The 18,835-nt window shown below is 35.7% G+C and overlaps 1 protein-coding gene across 5 annotated transcripts; it reads left to right on the forward strand.

Moving 5' to 3' along the window:
* The first annotated feature begins 9,743 nt into the window (after positions 1 to 9,743).
* On the forward strand, positions 9,744 to 18,510 carry LOC131045781 (zinc transporter 4, chloroplastic). Of its 5 annotated transcripts, none has more exons than XM_057979378.2 (6): positions 10,768 to 10,866; positions 10,947 to 11,198; positions 13,626 to 13,719; positions 16,322 to 17,028; positions 17,415 to 17,564; positions 17,664 to 18,510. In XM_057979378.2, exons 4-6 carry the CDS (start codon positions 16,339 to 16,341, stop codon positions 17,967 to 17,969), a joined length of 1,146 nt encoding a protein of 381 aa, XP_057835361.2. In that variant the 5' UTR covers positions 10,768 to 10,866; positions 10,947 to 11,198; positions 13,626 to 13,719; positions 16,322 to 16,338; the 3' UTR covers positions 17,970 to 18,510. The 5 variants fall into 5 exon arrangements, with proteins under 5 accessions (XP_057835360.2, XP_057835361.2, XP_057835356.2 ...); XM_057979373.2 differs by having other exon boundaries at positions 13,644 to 13,719; XM_057979376.2 differs by having other exon boundaries at positions 10,772 to 10,850; positions 13,644 to 13,719.
* The last annotated feature ends 325 nt before the right edge of the window (positions 18,511 to 18,835 follow it).

Raw genomic sequence — 18,835 nt, forward strand, 5'->3', positions numbered from 1 at the left:
TCTATTTTTGGCAGGTTTTCATTTTTGGCAAGTTTTCATTTTTGGTAGGTTTCCATTTTTGGCAAGTTTATGTTTTTGGCAGGTTTTCATTTTTGGCATGTTTATGTTTTGGCAGGTTTCCTTTTTTGGCAAGTTTATGTTTTTGGCAGGTTTTCATTTTTTTGCATGTTTCCATTTTTGGTAGGTTTCTATTTTTGGCAGGTTTTCGTTTTTGATAGGTTTCCATTTTGCTAGGTTTCTATTTTTAGCAAGTAAAAAAAACTTTTTGATGTTGTAATTTTGATTTCTACTACTAATTGTCTATTTCGAGCATGTGACGAGGAAAATAGAGAAGGCCCTATCAAGCCAAGATTCTTTTTGTGAAACTACTAACATGCATGATTGCAGGATCCTTTAGAGTTTAACTCACTTTTGGATTTGGTGCTTAAAATTGACATACATGAACTCACTTTTGGATTTGGTGCTTAAAATTGATATGTATGAACTCACTTTTGGATTTGGTGCTTAAAATTAACATGAACATGCATATCTCACACCTCATTTTTGGGTTTTAAAATAGATGTGAATCTAGTTTATCATTAGATTAACTCACACATTGTAATATCTTAAGGGAAAATAACTTTTTTGTGCCTAGAGTGGTCCTACTTTTAACACACACTATCCTCTCCCCTAGATTTTGTAGACCTAGGTGCAAGAGAAAAGTATTAACAACACTCAATTTTTATTTTAAGTAGTAGAGGGATATCTTTGGCTAGGGATTTCATCACCCCATAGAGGTATTTCGAATTGGGATGCATTGGGGATATCATCTCTCCCAACATACTCTCGAGCAGGTTTTTTGAGCCGCTAAATAAATATACTAGTCAGGCGGTTGGAGTGTTGAGTGAATTCAACGTATGTGGAGGCCTTCTCTGCACCGATAAGCTCAATTAAAGCCTTAAGTGGCTTTCTTCGAGAATCCGTTGTTGGATCGGGATCCCTCAAAATTACACTAAGAACCAATTTAGTAGCCCAAATCCTTACATTTGATGGTTAAGGGTGTGTGGATCATACCTCATAGATACCCCTCATGTACCTTGCTTAATGAGATAGAAAATCCTTGGTCATAAGATCTTTTGATCATCAGGGTAAGAGAAACTGGCATGCCTGAGAAGTGTGTCTCATGGAGTGGAGCCAGTGTTGTCAGGTTCTCTATCTGTTCATTTTGTCTTGGTATTTTGTTGTGGGGGCCCCATTGAATGGTTTCCACTTTCCAACTTAGGTTTATATTTGTTGTGATTGTTCATGTATCACTCGTGTTGAAACAATAGAGTCAGTTTTGATCTTGGGCTAATCTAGGCCCTTCACCTTGCATAACTTTGATTTTTCAGAGTGTGTCAAAACAAGTCCATTTTCCATACTGTCTTTGTAATCTATATGATTTGTTTTCAAGATCTCTTCAAATCAGAAAATTTGTCACTCAAACAAAGTCACCTCAATAGTCTCCTAGTGAACAAACAAAACAAGGTCCTTAGTGCAAAACAAAATAAAATTATTTGATCTTTTGCAATCATAGGTTTGCTTGGAGTCCATAGTCCCTACATAGTCCTTGCATAAATCCTTGCATAGTCCTTACATAGTCCTCAATTACATCCTCATATTGCATAAGTCCTTGCATAGTCCTCATTTACATCCTCATATTGCATAACTCCTTGCATAGTCCTCATTTGCGTCCTTGTATTGCGTAGTCTTTGCATAAGTCCTTGCACAATTCTCATTTTTCACTTGTATTGTCTTAGGATCAAGTCCGAACATCTACTTAGAAAGTCATTGAGCTCATAAGACCCTCATATCCACCATCAATCAAATTGGGTGCCCTTACTCATCAGTCTAGTATAGGGTATCGTCTATCAACATTTCAACCCGGGTCAATAACAATTCTCAATATCTCTTGCACAGTGTCCTCAATCTAGTCCTTCAATTTTGCCAGTCTCTTATTTCGTATTTGTCTTGGTATAAACTTGCATCTAACTATTAAAACCAATGCCTCCATGGTCAATCAGAATCTGTCAACTGGTGTCTGAATCATTTCTAACCTTGCGATCAATCAAGCTCTTAGAGTCTATAGGTGCATCTAGTTTGTATTTTTAGAGTCATCTTAAATTCCAAAAAAAATTTAAAAAAAAAATCCAAAATCATAAGTGCATTTTAGTTGCATTATCATCCAAAATCTCAAAAATTAAAATAATTTGTCATAACCAACTCCAAAGAGTACTATTCTTATCATGCCGAAGTGTTGAATCTTTCCAAGAATCCTCCATGCATATCCAAATTCCTACCCCATGTCAAGTGGATAATCCAAATTCAGAAGAAATGAGTCCTAAAATAAATCAATATCCAAAACAAACCTTTTCATCTAATCCAAATTTTTATCAAGATCCCACCTACCAAGAATCTTATGAAGATCCCCTCATCCTTTTTTATTCTACCCAAGATTATTCCCTTCCACTTCAAGAGTAAACTATCCTTTTAAATCACATCCAACACACACCTCCTAAGCAAGATCATGATATCACTTCCATCTCCTTCAATGATCCAATTTAAAATCAAGAGCAAAGCACAAACTCTAATGATCCTATTACAAGTCAAGATCAGAGATTCCCTTCACCTCCATGTCATAATCCTCCTATTCTTACACAAGATCCCATCACCCCTATCAAATTTATTCATGCACCACTTTCCTATCAAATGGGTTCCTCCACTTTCATTGGAGTAGGTCTACTTCATGATCCTTTTGTTCCTTCCATACCATGTCCTCCTCAAAATGGACTCACGTCTTGTGCTAAATCCCACATTCCTCTATCTAAATCCAAGCATATGCAGTCCCTATCCTCCAAATACATTTTGGGTCCTTTTCTTCCAAAGTTAAAGCCTTCCTCGCTTCCATCCATATTGGGACCCTACATTCCTCCATCCACTATTTGTATGATCCCTAGCTCCCAATCCAATTACCCTATCATAAATCAAGATCAACAAAGGCATACATCTTTGAGAACCTTCCAACCATCTATCTACATCAACCCATCCAAAATACCACCATATTAGTCCTATTCATTCATGAATCCCATTTCCTTTGGAAGCAATTTGGATGCCAAGCATAAAATCTATAAGTCCAAAAATCCACATACATCCAAAGATCAACATGTTCAATCTAAAGACATCTCAAATCAAAGCAAAATCTGATCCAAAATAAGAAAGAAATATCCAAAAGGTTACAAAGGCCCATTATGAGAAAAGAAAAATATAAAACCATGTGGGTTCCTAAATTTCTAATAGAAGCAATGCATTACAAAGAACCAAAAAGAAAATTAAAATTAAAATCAATGTGGATTCCCATAAAAGCATTACAATTCTAAGAAAAATCAAAATTGGCATCCAGACTTGCTATTCCAAAAGCTTCCCTCAATTGTCCATCTACGCATCTCCCACTTTCCAAATCTATTCTTCCATCACCTTCTTCATCCATTTTGGTTCCTTATGTCTCGAATTCCACATCCACTCCATCAAAATCTCAAAATCTAAAATCCACTTGTCCTTCATCTTACCTTGGGAAAGTGATCCTTATTTTGCAAGTCCTTCCAGAGCAATGGGATTCCTTGGGCAATGAGCCCTTCAACAAATTATAGCTCTATTAATATAGCATGATTTCTCTCACTGTGTTTTTCCCTTCTTGGATTTTCCACATAAATCCGGTGTTCTCTTGTGCATAGGTGTTCATTGCTTATCTTTCTTTGTTGTTGATCATATTAAAGTTTAAAGTAGAATTTGAATTTATTTATAAAGTGCTAAGATTTTTTAAAGAATGATTCACCCCCTCAGTCTTGGGGTGTGTTCAACAATAATAGAATTATTCTTTCATTGTTGATCTCTCTTGTTCTTTCATGAGGTTCCTTAATCTTGGGTGGCTATAATCTTCAACCAATCTTGCATGATATAGAGTATTATATACCAACTCTAACAAGAATGTTATGTAGTAGAGGTTAGAAACTTGACTAACTAGTGGCATAGTTCTAAAGAAGTGATTATTGTATCCATCCCATGAATAAGAGAACTATGGAAGGGAAATCATGAAACCTTGATTGATTGAAAAAAGAGAATTACATTCTCTCTCTATGTATGTATATATGTGGGTTAGTATTAAAATATATATTTTATTTAATTAGCTACAAAAGAAGAATTTTTAAAAATCTAATTGAATATAATATTAGTTTTATCTCCATAGTTTCAAAATACAACATATCAATATCAAAATATATGTAAACTGTGTTGGATATTGTTGCTGCTAAGATATGTTGTTGTCATTGATGTCAACATATTTTTGTGTTTTGTTGTTGCAGAGAGTTATTTTGGTGTTCCGATGTTTGCAGTGAGTTGATCTGTTTGGTTTATCTATTTGCTATGTTGAATCAACTAGAGATACTTCATTACATATTGATTTCATGATTCTATGTGGTGATTTGATCGAGTTGTGGATTCTGGTATGAAGATTGGTTTTATAGTGTTCAATGTTGTAGTGTTCTGGTGTTTGATCCATTATGATTCGGAATGATTATATCTTATGTTGCAGATTTGGGAAAGAATTTGGGATGTTCGTGTGTATCTTCAATTTAGATGGTTCGTGATTTGGTGCTCCACAAGTTATATTTCTTGTCTGAGTTGTTGTTGAGTGTTAGCATGTTGATCGATGAAGATTTTTTTAAGTGGTGTTGGTGCAGCTATTGTGGATGGTTCTAACATGCTTGTTGTTGTTTCCTAATCATGTCCTATTTGTTTTGGTGGTCTACATTGATCATTGTGCATGTTATTGAAGATCTTAAGGGCTTGGTGATATTCTTCATGTTATGCAACATTTTCGGCAGTGTAGCATGTTGTGGTTGATCTTGGCGAGATTTCTGGTGGTGTTGCGTGTTCGAGGAGATTGATTTTGGTCCATGCTATGTTTTCATGACATTGTATTGGTTCGATGGTTGATTTATGTATCGTGTGATGTAATTTTGTAATTAGGTGTTGAGGGTTTAGTTGACCTTGTAGTCAAGGTTGATGATTTGTATAAATAGGTGTTATATTCATGTAATCTGGGTATGGGTGTTGTGTCCGCATTATCAGAGAGTGGTGTATGTGTGAACAAGTTTATTTATCTTTGATGTGGTGTATTGAGTAGAGTGTGTTGCAGGGCAAACAATTGTGCTTAACTGGAACTATCATCAGGCATTAGGAGATGCTATTCTTTCAGTTCATCTTAACCGGATTATAGTTTGAATATTATTGTAAGGTAGTGAACCTTCCCTGAGGGTTGTAGCCTTATGGGTCATCATATTTTGAGCAGTGACCTCTAGACAGTGTGCCTGAATGTATGTGCAATCCCCATTGTAATATTTACACATACTACTGCAAAGTATCATCTTACTGTGGGTAGGTTCCCACTGTGGTTTTTCCCTTAACTGAGTTTTCCGCATAAAAAATATTGGTGTTATGTGTGTTGTTATTATTATGTTTATCTTTATTCTTGTTGCAGTTGATCAGATTTGAGATTGTGCTTAATTTGTATAATCTAGTGAAAACTGATCCAACGCCCCCCCCCCCTCTCAATTTTCCTTCATTGTTGTTGCCAACAATTGGTATCAGAGCTATATTGAATGAAGTCGGTTAAGTGGTAAGAAACAAAGCTAGATTGGTATGTAAAGGATGTTCACAAATGGAAGGGACTGATTATGAGGAGACTTTTGCTCCAGTAGCTAGAATTGAAGGTGTTAGATTACATCTTGCTTATGTTTCTTATAAGAATTTCAAGATATATCAGATGGATGCCAAGTCAGCCTTTTTGAATGGAGATTTGGAAGAGGAAGTCTACATTGAGCAACCAAATGGATTTTTATTATTAGATGAAGGAGACATGGTATGCGGATTGAAGAAAGCACTATATGGACTTAAACAAGCCCCTAGAGCCCGATATGCTAGATTGGACAAGTATTTGATGAAGTTGGGATTTTGTAAAGGTATTGCTGATAGTAATTTATACTTTAAAGTTGATAATGATAACATCTTGATTGTTGAAGTGTTTGTTGATGACATTATTTTTGGAGGAGATGATGAATTGAGTATGAAGTTTGCTAATGATATGCAGAAAGAGTTTGAGATGTCTATAATAGGTGAGATGAAATTCTTCTTAGGATTGCAGATTACAAAGACTATTAAAGGCATTTTCATTTCTCAATCTAAGTATGTGAAGGAACAGTTGAAGAAACTTGGGTTAGATGACTTCAAACTTGTTGGAAAGCTTGGGTTAGATGACTTCAAACTTGTTGGAACTCCTATGGTGACTAGATGCAAGTTGTCTAAGCAAGATGAATTTTTGAAAGTTAATCAAACCTTGTATAGATCTATGGCTGGTGGACTGTTGCATTTGACTCAGACTAGACCAGATGTTATGCATGTTGTTTATCTTTGTGCCAGATTTCAAGCAGATCCTAAAGAGAGTCATGTTACTACTATGAAGAGGATTTTCAGATACTTGAAGGGGACTGTTGATTATAGTTTGTGGTATTCGAAGAATGATGATTTCATGTTATGTGCTTATACTGATGTTGATTGGGTATGTGATGTTGATGACTGGAAGAGAACTACCGATGGAGCTTTCTTTTTGGGGATGAAGTTGGTTTCATGGGAAAGTAAGAAACAAGATGCTATATCTTTATCTACTGCTGAAGATGAGTACATTGACACTGCTAGCAATTGTACTCAGGTAGTTTGGATGAAGCAGATGTTGAAGGACATTAGAGTTGTGTATGATGAGCCTACTATTATATATTGTGACAATTCAAGTGCTATTGATATTTCCAAGAATCTGGTACTGCATTCTAAAACGAAGCATATATCAATTAAGTATCATTTCTTGAGGGAGAAGGTCAGTGATCAAGAAGTCAAATTGGAGTATGTATCTACAAAGGATCAAATTGTAGATATTTTTACTAAACCTTTGCCTACAGATACATTTGTCTATTTGAGAGACAAGTTAGGGGTCTCTGCCCCTCTTGATGATAACTAGATGCATTGATATGCATCAATTCGGTGGACTTCGTAGTCGTATATTCTTATCCGAGTTGATGAGTTGGTTCTGCTACTCAGCCGAGGTAGTCAGCATATGGTTCAATATGTGAGTTTATCCTAAGGGGGAGAGTTTGTCCTTCTTAGAGGGAGAGAAGTATAATTTGTATATGTCTTTGACATTGCTGTCAAAGGGGGAGAGAAGCATGTGAAAAATTGCCTTATCTTGGAAGCTTTGTGTGCATGATCTTAGGGGGAGATTGTTGGTGTTGATGTATTCCTTTGCATTGATTGTTTTTCACATTTATATGTTTCCATCAATGCCAAAGGGGGAGATTATTGGATATTGTTGCTGCTAGGATATGTTGTTGTCATTGATGTCAACATATTTTTGTGTTTTGGTGTTGCAGAGAGTTGTTTTGGTGTTCTGGTGTTTGCAGTGAGTTGATTTGGTTGGTTTATCTGTTTTCTATGTTGAATCAACTAGAGATATCATTACATATTGATTTCATGATACTATGTGGTGATTTGATCGAGTTGTGGATTCTAGTATGAAGATTGGTTTTTTAGTGTTCAATGTTGCAGTGTTCTGGTGTTTGATCCGTTGTCCTCCAGAATGATTATATCTTGTGTTGAGGATTTGGGAAAGCATTTGGGATGTTCGTGTGTATCTTAAATTCTGATAGTTCATGATTTGGTGCTCCAGAAGTTATCTTTCTTGTCCGAGTTGCTGATGTTGAGTGTTCTTGAGTGTTAGCATGTTGATCAATGAAAATTTGATTAAGTGGTGTTGGTGCAACTATTGCGGATGATTCTAACATGATTGTTGGTGTTTCCTAGTCATGTCCTATTTATTTTGGTGGTCCGCATTGATCATTGTGCACGTTATTGAAGATCTTATGGATCTGGTGATATTCTTCATGTTATGCAACGTTTTCAGTGGTGTAGCGTGTTGCGGTTGATCTTGGCGAGATTTCTAGCGATGTTGCATGTTCAAGGAGATTGATTTTGGTCCATGCTATGTTGTCATGACATTGTATTGGTTTGGTGGTTGATTTATATATTATGTGATGTAATTTTGTAATTAGATGTTGAGGGTTTAGCTAACCTTGTATTCAAGGTTGATGATTTGTATAAATAGGTGTTATATTCATGTAATTTGGGTATGGGTGCTGTGTCTGCATTATTAGAGAGTCGTGTATGTGCGAACAAGTGAATTTTTCTTTCAGTGTGGTGTATTGAGCAGAGTGTGTTGCAGAGCAGATAATTGTGCTTAACTGGAACTATCATTAGGCATTAGGAGATGCTATTCTTTCAGTTCATCTTAACCGGATTGTAGTCTGAATATTGTTGTCAGGTAGTGAACCTTCCTTGAGGGTTGTAGCCTTCTGGGTCATCATATTTTGAGTAGTGAGCTCTAGGCAATGTGCCTGAATGCATGTGCATTGCCCATTGCAATATTTACACATACTACTGTAGAATATCATCTTACTGTGAGCAGGTTCCCATAGTGTTTTTCCCCTTAACTGGGTTTTCCATGTAAAAAATCTTGGTGTTATGTGTGTTATTGTTATTGTGTTTATCTTTATTCTTGCCGCAATTGATCAGATCTGAGATTGTACTTAATTTGTATAATCCAGTGAAAACTGATTCACCACCCTGCCCCCACCCGAATCCCACCCTCAGTTTTCCTTCATTGTTGTTGCCAACAAACTGTTTGAATTTTACTCCTATCATGATTCAAACTTCCATTAATAAAGAGCTTATGACTAGAAGAAGTGAAAAACTAGGAGGGTGAATTAATTGCTCTCTAAATGATTTAACATTCATAACTCCAAGTGGGGCCAACAAAATGTGTATTTTAGCAATGGTTAAATATTGTACATATGACACTATATTTAGATATAGGAATTGTTAGAGTAATTAGGATAATCACCTATTTAATTATCTAACACATGTTGTCTCGTTCATTATGATGTGGACTCTTGGTAGGCTCTCTTTTAATCTTTCTTTAGGAGTTAGATCTAGGGTTTTGTCTTTATAATTTTATGAACATTCATTGTATTCATTGTAATCAATCCAATTGATTTACAGGTTAATCTCAACATCAAATTCCTCCTTCGATCAATCTCTCTCAAGGTTGCATAGAATCATGACTTTTTTCTTTGGATATGATATAGAACAAAGTCATTACTTTATACAAAATTATACCATTTACAAATATATTAATGAATTAAAATACGTTTCTTAAAACTAATATAAAATTAAATAGAAGATAACCAAAATATACACATCTATCTTGAATATACACATATATCTTCTAAAATTGAAGACTACCACTAAAATTTTCATTAAAAATAAACATGAAACCACATCTTTAGGAAAAAATGTTTTTAATTTATTTTCAACAGTTTATTTGGTAGACCAAACGCCTAAAACTCAAGTCCCCTCCCATGCAATCTCCATTGACGACTGCCTGACTGCTTCATGACAAGAAGATCAGAAAAACGACTTTAAAGTGACTTCTTGAAAGAAATAAGATGAAAGGGGTGAGCAAATAATGAGCAGTCACTATCGACATTTTTGCCAGCCTGGCACGATTATGCTCAATTTGACTCAATAAAACACCAAATTAGTGTCACACATATAACAACAATGTCCTCATCCTGATAACATCCTTTCAACATTGTATTTTTTCTCATTCTCTTCGCTATAGCAAATCCGACGGCTATAAGTCGATCATGACTCTTCTGTGGCTGGAATGCTGTTTACTAGAAGCTGATCAGAGGGCGCGATTTCGAACTGGTGGGGTATCACGTATCAGGAAGATCAAAGACTCAAAAAAAAGAAAAAAAAGAAAAATCTGAATTTCTTGTCCGGGTATATGCTCTTACCACTTATTTAAGTTAATCCTCAAAAAAAAAAAATCCAGGTCAGTTGAATTGATAAAGTCAAGTGGTAATATTTAATTTGGCTTGCTTGATTTTGGAATTAAAATATAAACATGGAGCATGTTATCAGTTAATTAATTTGTAAATTGAAGTGAATGTATTCAATTTACTCTGCCTGGATTTTGTTTTGACTTAGGTACTTTTCCCTGACCTAAAATCTGACAGAGAATACCAATTAACATAATTGATCCATTGTACAGATGTGCTCATAGTGTACATTATCATTGTGAGGTTTTGTATTTTTTTTTCTTTTTTAATATATATCAAGAGGTTGTATAGATTTTGGGTTTTTTCTCTCTGATTTAAAATTGTTCAGTTTCCTGTATATATACCTAAGCATGTACTCATACCTAAATTAATTATGCTTAAACTAAGTATGTCGACATTTTCAGTTTGAATTGTCTTAATCTGGGCGGCTTACATCATGGTTTCTTTTCTGTTTTCTAAGCATGTACTCATACCTAAATTAATTATGCTTAAACTCAGTATGTCGACATTTTCAGTTTGAATTGTCTTGATCTGGGCGGCTTACATCATGGTTTCTTTTCTGTTTTGCTCAAGTCTCAGGTGCTTCGTCAAAATTTTGACACATTATATTCATCCAAAAATACATGCATTTTTATTATATTAATTATGTTTATATTTGTTAAGTAAAGTCTCATGCACATTAATTATGGTTATATACTTATATTGATGTAACATGGATGTAACATGGATGGCCTATCCCTCTAAGGTGGATGTCCTATCCTCTTAAATAAATATTTTGTCTGGGCATCGGATCTAGCATGCTGCAGCACGGTTTGCATCGAAGACTAAGTTGGGATTTGTTTTCGTATCCATTTATTCATTTTGATTTTTAGGCATAATTAAAAATGATTTGATTTGACATAAAATTTCCTTAATATTTTATAGATGACGACACAATAGCCTTGCCGCCTTTGGTTTCAGACCTATAAGAAGTTGTAGTGATTCCCTGTGTCTCACCTCTCAATTACTTGTGGGCATCACATATACTTGGGGACACGCTTTTGGACTTTAACCTGTTCACAACCGTCTATAAAAGGGAAATTGTTCTGTTGAGAATTGCTGAGATTTTGGATTTGCAATTCAGACGGGAAACACAAATCTTAGCAGGATTGCAAATTGATCAAAATGTCCTTTGAGGTATGGTATAGAATCACTCTGTGCATTCGAGTTTCTGTAGGAGGTAGCAATCTCGTTTAGCGTGAAATGCCCTGTTATTGATAAACCTTGATTTTGGTGTATTTGTTTTTCTATACGGTTTTCTTTAATAGGTTTGTGTGATTTTTTTAAACCCAAATGTTTAGTACTTGAATTTGTGTATTTCTGCTTTGGTAACGATGTCTTCAGCGTTTGAGATGTACAATTCGCCATTTTCGGGATTTACTCTAGTTGTAGTCATGTTGAAATTTCTCAAGTTTTGGTGTGTATATAGATGATACTGGTCTCTAGACATTGAAAATTATAATATTTTGGCATACATAAACAAGTACAATGTTGGGATTGCCGAATTGGGTATAACTCATTTAGCAGGCCACATTTGACATACATACAAATTTAGGTCAAACTTATAAGAAAACTAGAAGAGCACGTGGAAAACATGAACTGGGCTTACCTCCGTATTGTGTAATATGGTTACATGTATATGCATGTTTGCCTTATGTATAACCCCTACCTCTTAATTCTTTACGACAAGTTTGAATTCTACCATACTGGTGACCTTGCCTTCTTAATACGGTTCCAAGTTGCGGAGAGTCCAATGGCATAGAACCTTGACATGTAATATGTAACACTCTGCTCCCCACCCGTCGCCCTAAATTAATTGGGTGGGTTTCACTCGTTTTGTTCAGATTGAAAACTTTAAGGTTTTGGTGAAAATGGATGGGGTTTTATTTAATTAGGGTCTTACTAGTTTGATTCATGTTCATGATTTTAGCATATAGATGTTGAAGACTTCCTTCATTGAATCTCACCAGTCACATAATTCGCAGCTATTATTAGTATACAGATTTTGTGGACTACATTCTATTGGGGTTTCACTTGTTATATCTGTATTGAAAATTACTAGATGGTAGTATTCATTGTCATATAGTTGTGAAGAAGAGAAATGAAGATGTCAAGAGTCAAGACAACACCAAGGAAACAGTCTTGTACGACTGCCTGTTGGTCTTACCAAATGTTTTTCTACTTATGACATGTACTAAATCTGTATAATGTTGGGCTTAATGCTAAACACTAGCTATGCGTTTTCTTAGTTTTACCTCATAATAGATGATACGGTATTTGCCCGATTGGGATCTCAGTGGTTTTGGTCATATTAAAAGTTACTTTGATGGTTAAAAGTCAAGCCAAATGCACTAAAATTGTTGCCCGCTGCTGGAATCTTCTTGAGATGGCTAATCACTGAGGTATGTTCATGAACAATTCCAAATGAATCTGTGCACAAGAAACCATACCTTGGATGAATCCACAAGAAAATAGAACCCCATTCTGATTTTGATTCCAATTCCAAAGCAAATTGCACTTGGTTATGCCTAGATTTGTTTCCGACTTGGTAAAATAGCTTTTTTTTATATGATACAAATGTTTCCGATCTATGCCATTGTTCACTTTGGATGCTAAGCCTTCTCTTCTTGGCCTTACAATAGATGACATGGGCTATGCTTAACTGAGGTCTCGTTGGTTGTCTTTACATTAACAACTAGCAGATCTAGAGTATCATGTGGGCTTGGCCAGCATTGGGTTTCACTAGTTCTATTCATGTTGAAAATTAGAATATTTTATTTATGGAGATTTTTGTCATAGACTTTTATCTTAGGAGGCTTCTATGTCATCTGAGCACCCAAATGCATGGGTATGTTTGAACATCTTTTTGCACTTTTGCTTTTGGTGAGCTCTCCAATATTCTGTACATTCATTTCTATGTAATTAGGTTGGTTTAAGTGTTTTCAGTTGGAAAGCCAGAGGATTTTAATGCTCTCCAATTTTTGACAGCCAATGTTCTTTTCTTTCATGATTTTTTTACATTGCATATCTACTGTAAACAAAGATCATAATGTTTACTTGTCTGCTATTCCATGAGCACATTAACAGTTGAGTCTGCTGGTATTTTCACTTTCATTTGTTTGGAACAGCTTTTTATGTTGTTTATGCACTAAATCAACAGATTTAAACTCTTATTCTTCTACATTTGGTTGTCAGCCACTACAGATCATAGTTTTACCCCAACTTGTGTCCCTTTTGTGTACATATATGTGAGTGAATTTGAAAGCATCAAATTATAATTCATTCCATAAGAAGAATCCATGTATCTTTCTCCTGGATTACAGTGCCCTCGATACTCGTCTAGGTTAAAGCTTCTTGTAAATATGATGAAAGCATGTAACTTCTAAGTGAACTTGCACAATCTCAAATTATATTAACAGTTACGCAAGTTTGAGTTAAATGTGACGAGTATAAATTGTATAGAGTGCTTGGTTTGATTGTGTGTGAAGAAAGGAACAATGTTAGTATTTTTCTTTCTTTCTGATTGGAGTTCTCTCTTATTTGCAGACCTGACTATGTATTTAGTGTTAATCTTGACTGCAGGAGTTGTCAGGCAGCTGCACTGACGGGATAGTGATTTGCTTATTATATCTAAAAGAGAGGGCTCAGAGCATAGCAGGTAATTCATCGAATGCCACTCTTTGCTATTCTGTTGGGAGTTCTAATCATCTTCCTCCATCTTGAAAAGTTATATTCCGATTGATAAACATTTATGATGATTACAGCTGTGTCAATTGTAAGAAAACTAGCAGAAATCCTTGATTAATAATGTTTGGCTTTACCCATAGGTAAATTACCAATATGATTGTGCTATAGAGAGACCCTTTACAATGTTAACAGAAAATTAATAATTTCTATACATGTAAGGGTTTATTTGATGCTATAAGGATTTTCTGTAGTAGACAGCTTGAAGTAAGCGTCCTTTGATAAGATCGTAGCTTTAATTGATGTTTTCCACAGAAAAAAATTAAAACCTCATGTTTCACATATAATCAAGAACGCTACCAAAAAATATCCTATGTCAAGAATGATATTTCAGAAAACGATCTGCTAGAATTGCATGCCAGAGCTAGAAAAAATAGTGGGGATGTCTTACCAATTGACAATGAAAATTATATCAACAGGCCACTACTAATATCGAAATATTCTTAGGATAATAGATGAAGGAAATATCATAATATGATAATGCTGATGATGATATTTACTGTTCTTGAAAATTGACACAATCTATTGGACCTATGAAGCAATAAGTCACTGGTTTTTTAATACTTCTCGATACTTCAGCATATTGGAAATGAACCACAGCTATTTTTTGTTGTCATAACCTGCAGTTTCTGAAGGGGAGTAGTTTTATGGAATTTGTATGTTACTCAGAACTCCTGATATTTGTAAGAGCAGGACAAATAACAATCATATCAACTAGAAAGATGTGTCTCACATTTAGGATTGTGGGCAAGAAATGCAATAGTGCAGCAATATATGTGGTGTCTGAAGAGAAGAATATACAAGAAGGAGACCTTTTCATAATTCCTGTAATGTTGTTTAGTTATGAAAATGAAATTGGATTCGTTTTCAAAAAAAGAAAAAGCAAGAAACTAGTAGTTTGTCTCTAGTAGTATGCTTTTTGTATCACATAGTAAAAAGCGTAATCATGGAGTTGTTCATCTGCAACAATCAAAACCACCATCTTCCAAGGAAATGGTAAAGCATAGCTTTCTTATCCATCCAAAATTCTAATTTATTTTGGAGAAATCAAAATGCAACATTTCTTGCTTCCAAGAAACATGGTTTACATTACTACAGGTTTACATGGCAGGTCTCTTCCTAAACAGGGCAGCATGACCTTCAGTCCTGAAGGCATCGACTAAACATCTTTGTCGATAGTGATACTCATGGATTTTCCTTTTATTGTCAATGCTGATTCTTGCCTGAACGTCTTCAACCACCCTAGACTGTGGAGGGAGGAGTTTAAGACGTTGCCTTACATCTTGACTTCCACAAAATTCCTGTAACCTTCAATCATACTTTCCTTTTCTGCTAATAATTTGCAGTCATTCCTGATCAACTAAGCATACAATGTCATGGGAAATGCTCAACAAACAATGTGTTAGATGATTGTCTGAATGCCAATCCATAGTTGGAGTCTTCCTTTCTATGTATTGGTCTGGTTGTCTCAATACCAATTCATATTGGTGGTTTTCTTCATCTGCAATTTTATCGTCCAGAACAATGGTTAACTATTCCTTTTCTAGCGAGAAGCAGGTGACAGCTGCATAACAGTAGTCATAATTATGAACTTCTAATTAGATCCAATTATAAGTGAATAATGTTGCCTTAAGCATTATGGTTCAGAACACTATAAATCAAGTGTTGGTTGTGAGCTAGTTGTGCATATGATTATCTAACAGTTTTATGGGCAGAACCTTGTATGGAACGATGAGAAGCTTCCTTTATGCTGGTATTTCAGATGAATAAAATTACTTAGATGAGAACTATTGAGAAAAATATCATTTCTGTGAGTTATAACTCTTGTAGTAGTTGTAGAGTTTCTGGGTTTTTAGTACAGAGCACTATACCTCATTTAAACACTAAGTTACAGAATCGGCAGAAAATCCTTGCATATCTGGGTACGATGCATTTCTGAATTGGATTCGGATACAAAACGTCTGTAGAATCGGGCGGGGTATGATATTCTTGAGGTGGATTCGTTTGGAATCATCAAGCAGCGTACTTGGCCGATTCCAACTCATACAAGGGGTTTTCACAACGATTTCAGTGTCAATAAAAGTTTTCACAGACTTTCCTCTAACCATTTTACCATAAAATATATGACCACAACCCTAAACAACAATATTTTCCAGTGTATTTTGATTTTCGCAAGCAGTAGCAGATGAGGATGACTTTGACGGCATGGTTTGCATGTGTGTCATGGGACAACAACTCTTCTGTTCAGGTCGCACTTAAAACATTTCTCCCACCCTTGCCGTCGAAATATCTGTTGTATTCCATTCGAACAGCCTCAACGCCAGCAGTAGCCGGTGGGGGTTACCCGTATCCATACCCGTCTAAGAAATGAAAGCTCCATTCACCTCCTTAGAAAGAAAGATGAAGTGATGCTGCTGTGGACTCTCAAACAAGAGAAGCAGTATGTACTATGTAGTTTAGTCCATGCTGTTTTATATGAAAAATGTCATCTTACTGTATGTTTGTTACTTCTACAGGGGTAGCACTGGAAACAATGGGAACTTCTGACTGTGGAGTTTTCAAGGATGAGGAATGCCGAGACAAGCAGGCTGCCTTGTATTTAAAGACAATTGCCATTTTTGTGATTCTCGTATCAGGTGCTTTTGGAGTGGCATTGCCTCTTTGTGGAAGGAGATTGAACTTTATCAGGACAAGTGGAAACTTTTTTGTGATCGCTAAGGCCTTTGCTGCCGGAGTTATTCTAGCAACAGGTTTTGTTCATATGCTATCAGATGCTGAAGCAGCTCTTACTGATGAGTGTTTGCCAGATATGCCATGGTCAAAATTTCCATTTTCTGGTTTTATTGCAATGTTGGCTACATTGTGCACTCTTTTAGCCGACTTTTTGGGGACACAATATTATGAAAGGAAACACCTGAAGGAGCAGAATGGTGTCATAACAAGCGGCCATATTGAGGAACAGCAGAATTGGCCTGAATTAATGCCTGCTTCATCTGTTGAGGATGGAAATGAAAAGACGCCAGATGAAGAACATGGTGACAGACACATGCATATTGTAGGTATGCGTGCTCATGCAGCATCCCATAGTCATAGTCATCCCCATGGTCATCATTCTTGTGAAGATGAAACACATGAGCATGTTCATAAGCAATTTGGGCATACACATACAGAACACATTGTGACTGAACCTTCTCAAAACATTCGACATATTGTAGTTTCCCAGGTTGACCACCGTTTCTTTGCTTTAATGTTGTAGCATGGTTTAGGTCATACAATTTTTGAAAGTTATTTTCAAATTTTAAGCTGATAGTTATGTAAAACTAAAGAAGGGCAAAGGGTGTATTATGATCCATTGTCACGTTGTATTTGATTTTTTTAATTGGTGTATAAGAATCTTCTTATCAGGCAGATGATTAGGTGGCACGTATTTCATTTGATACATTCTTGGGAAATAATTAATTAGGTAGCACGGAATTAATTGGGTATATGTTCTCTGATTCCTCTAGTCTATAAAGATATTAAAATCTATGTGTTTGATATGCATCTTGTGAACTTGTCTAGTAGCCTTCTATTCACAGTAGATTTAATTTTCTGAATGCAATATTGCAGGTTCTAGAAATGGGAATCGTCTCACATTCAGTTATCATTGGTCTTTCGCTTGGAGTTTCTCAGAGTCCATGTACAGTTAGACCCCTAATGGGAGCATTATGCTTTCATCAATTTTTTGAAGGCTTTGCACTCGGAGGCTGTGTTTCTCAGGTATCATTTACTGTCTTGTTTACATATTTAAAATTTTCTAATGGGTTTGGTACTGAAATTCTTATCTCACTATGTGCTTTTGACATTGTAAATGTGCAGGCAGGTTTCAAATCTCTCTCAGCTACCATCATGGCCTCTTTCTTTGCAATCACTACTCCTGTAGGAATTGGCATTGGTATTGGAATATCTTCCATATACAATCCAAATAGCCCAAGAGCACTTGTTGTGGAGGGTATATTTGATTCTATATCTGCAGGAATTCTCATATATATGGCTTTGGTAGATCTCATTGCAGCAGATTTTCTCAGCAAGGGAATGTGTTGCAATCCAAGATTGCAGGTTGTATCATACATTGCCTTAATTATAGGTGGTCTTATGATGTCATCCCTTGCAATATGGGCATGAAATATCATTATTCCCCAGTTGTGAATATTGAGCATCTTTATTTCACATTTGAATAGACATTACGTGCTTTCTCCAGGCAGAGCTCAGAGGGAAAGTTATCATGTACAGTATGAAGGAATATGGTTCGTGAACTGGTGCATTTACTTGGCTTGGCACAAATAACCTAATGCTGCTTAGAGATGCTCACAGTTACTCGATGGCTGATCCAAACATTTTATTTTTGAACGTCTGCATTAGGAGTTAAATGATCAACCCAAGTATGCTTTCTTGATTTCATCATTTGTTGGCGTCTCCAAAACGGGGGCAGCGGAAGAGTTTTGAAGTTGCATTCTGTCCGGAGAAGCACTATATAACTCTTGACAACTAGTAATTATTGGCTTTCTGATTTGTTTAAAGCTGTATTTGTCAAACGGGCAGCTGAGCTAAAAATTAGATGCGGACAGAAAATTATACATTCTTTGTTATCATGCAACAAATTATTGATTCCTGGATGTCAGTGTATCACAGGTTACTTAAATAATATGACCAAATATCTCGACTATCTGTGGCTTCTAGCCTTTGATTTTCTCTGTTTCTCGTTGGAATTTTGTAGGAGATGCCTTGACACTCCTCACGTCCCCTTTTGAATTGTAAGAAATTTGATTCATTTCTTCCTTAACTATGTATAGAAAGTTCAATCTAATAAGTCTAATAATTTCTGAGGTTTTGATTTTTGAATCTGGTTGCAAGTGCAAGTAGTATGTATTGGCAAGGTTTTTTGTTTTTATTGGCAAGGATTTTTGTTTTATCAAATGACAAATTGATTGGAACACATATAAGGGGTGTGTGTGGGGATCTATGCTTGGTGCATATTTACAGTCGATTTA

The sequence above is a fragment of the Cryptomeria japonica genome, chromosome 5 (assembly GCF_030272615.1).
Source record: "Cryptomeria japonica chromosome 5, Sugi_1.0, whole genome shotgun sequence".
Classification (NCBI taxonomy): Eukaryota; Viridiplantae; Streptophyta; class Pinopsida; order Cupressales; family Cupressaceae; genus Cryptomeria; species Cryptomeria japonica.

What these genes read in the sequence shown, in the direction of transcription:
- LOC131045781 (XM_057979373.2), top strand. An exon ending in GAGGGCTCAGAGCATAGCAG is followed by an intron (nt 13,720 to 16,321) that starts GTAATTCATCGA and finishes TTACTTCTACAG; the next exon opens with GGGTAGCACTGGAAACAATG. An exon ending in TCGGAGGCTGTGTTTCTCAG is followed by an intron (nt 17,565 to 17,663) that starts GTATCATTTACT and finishes GTAAATGTGCAG; the next exon opens with GCAGGTTTCAAATCTCTCTC.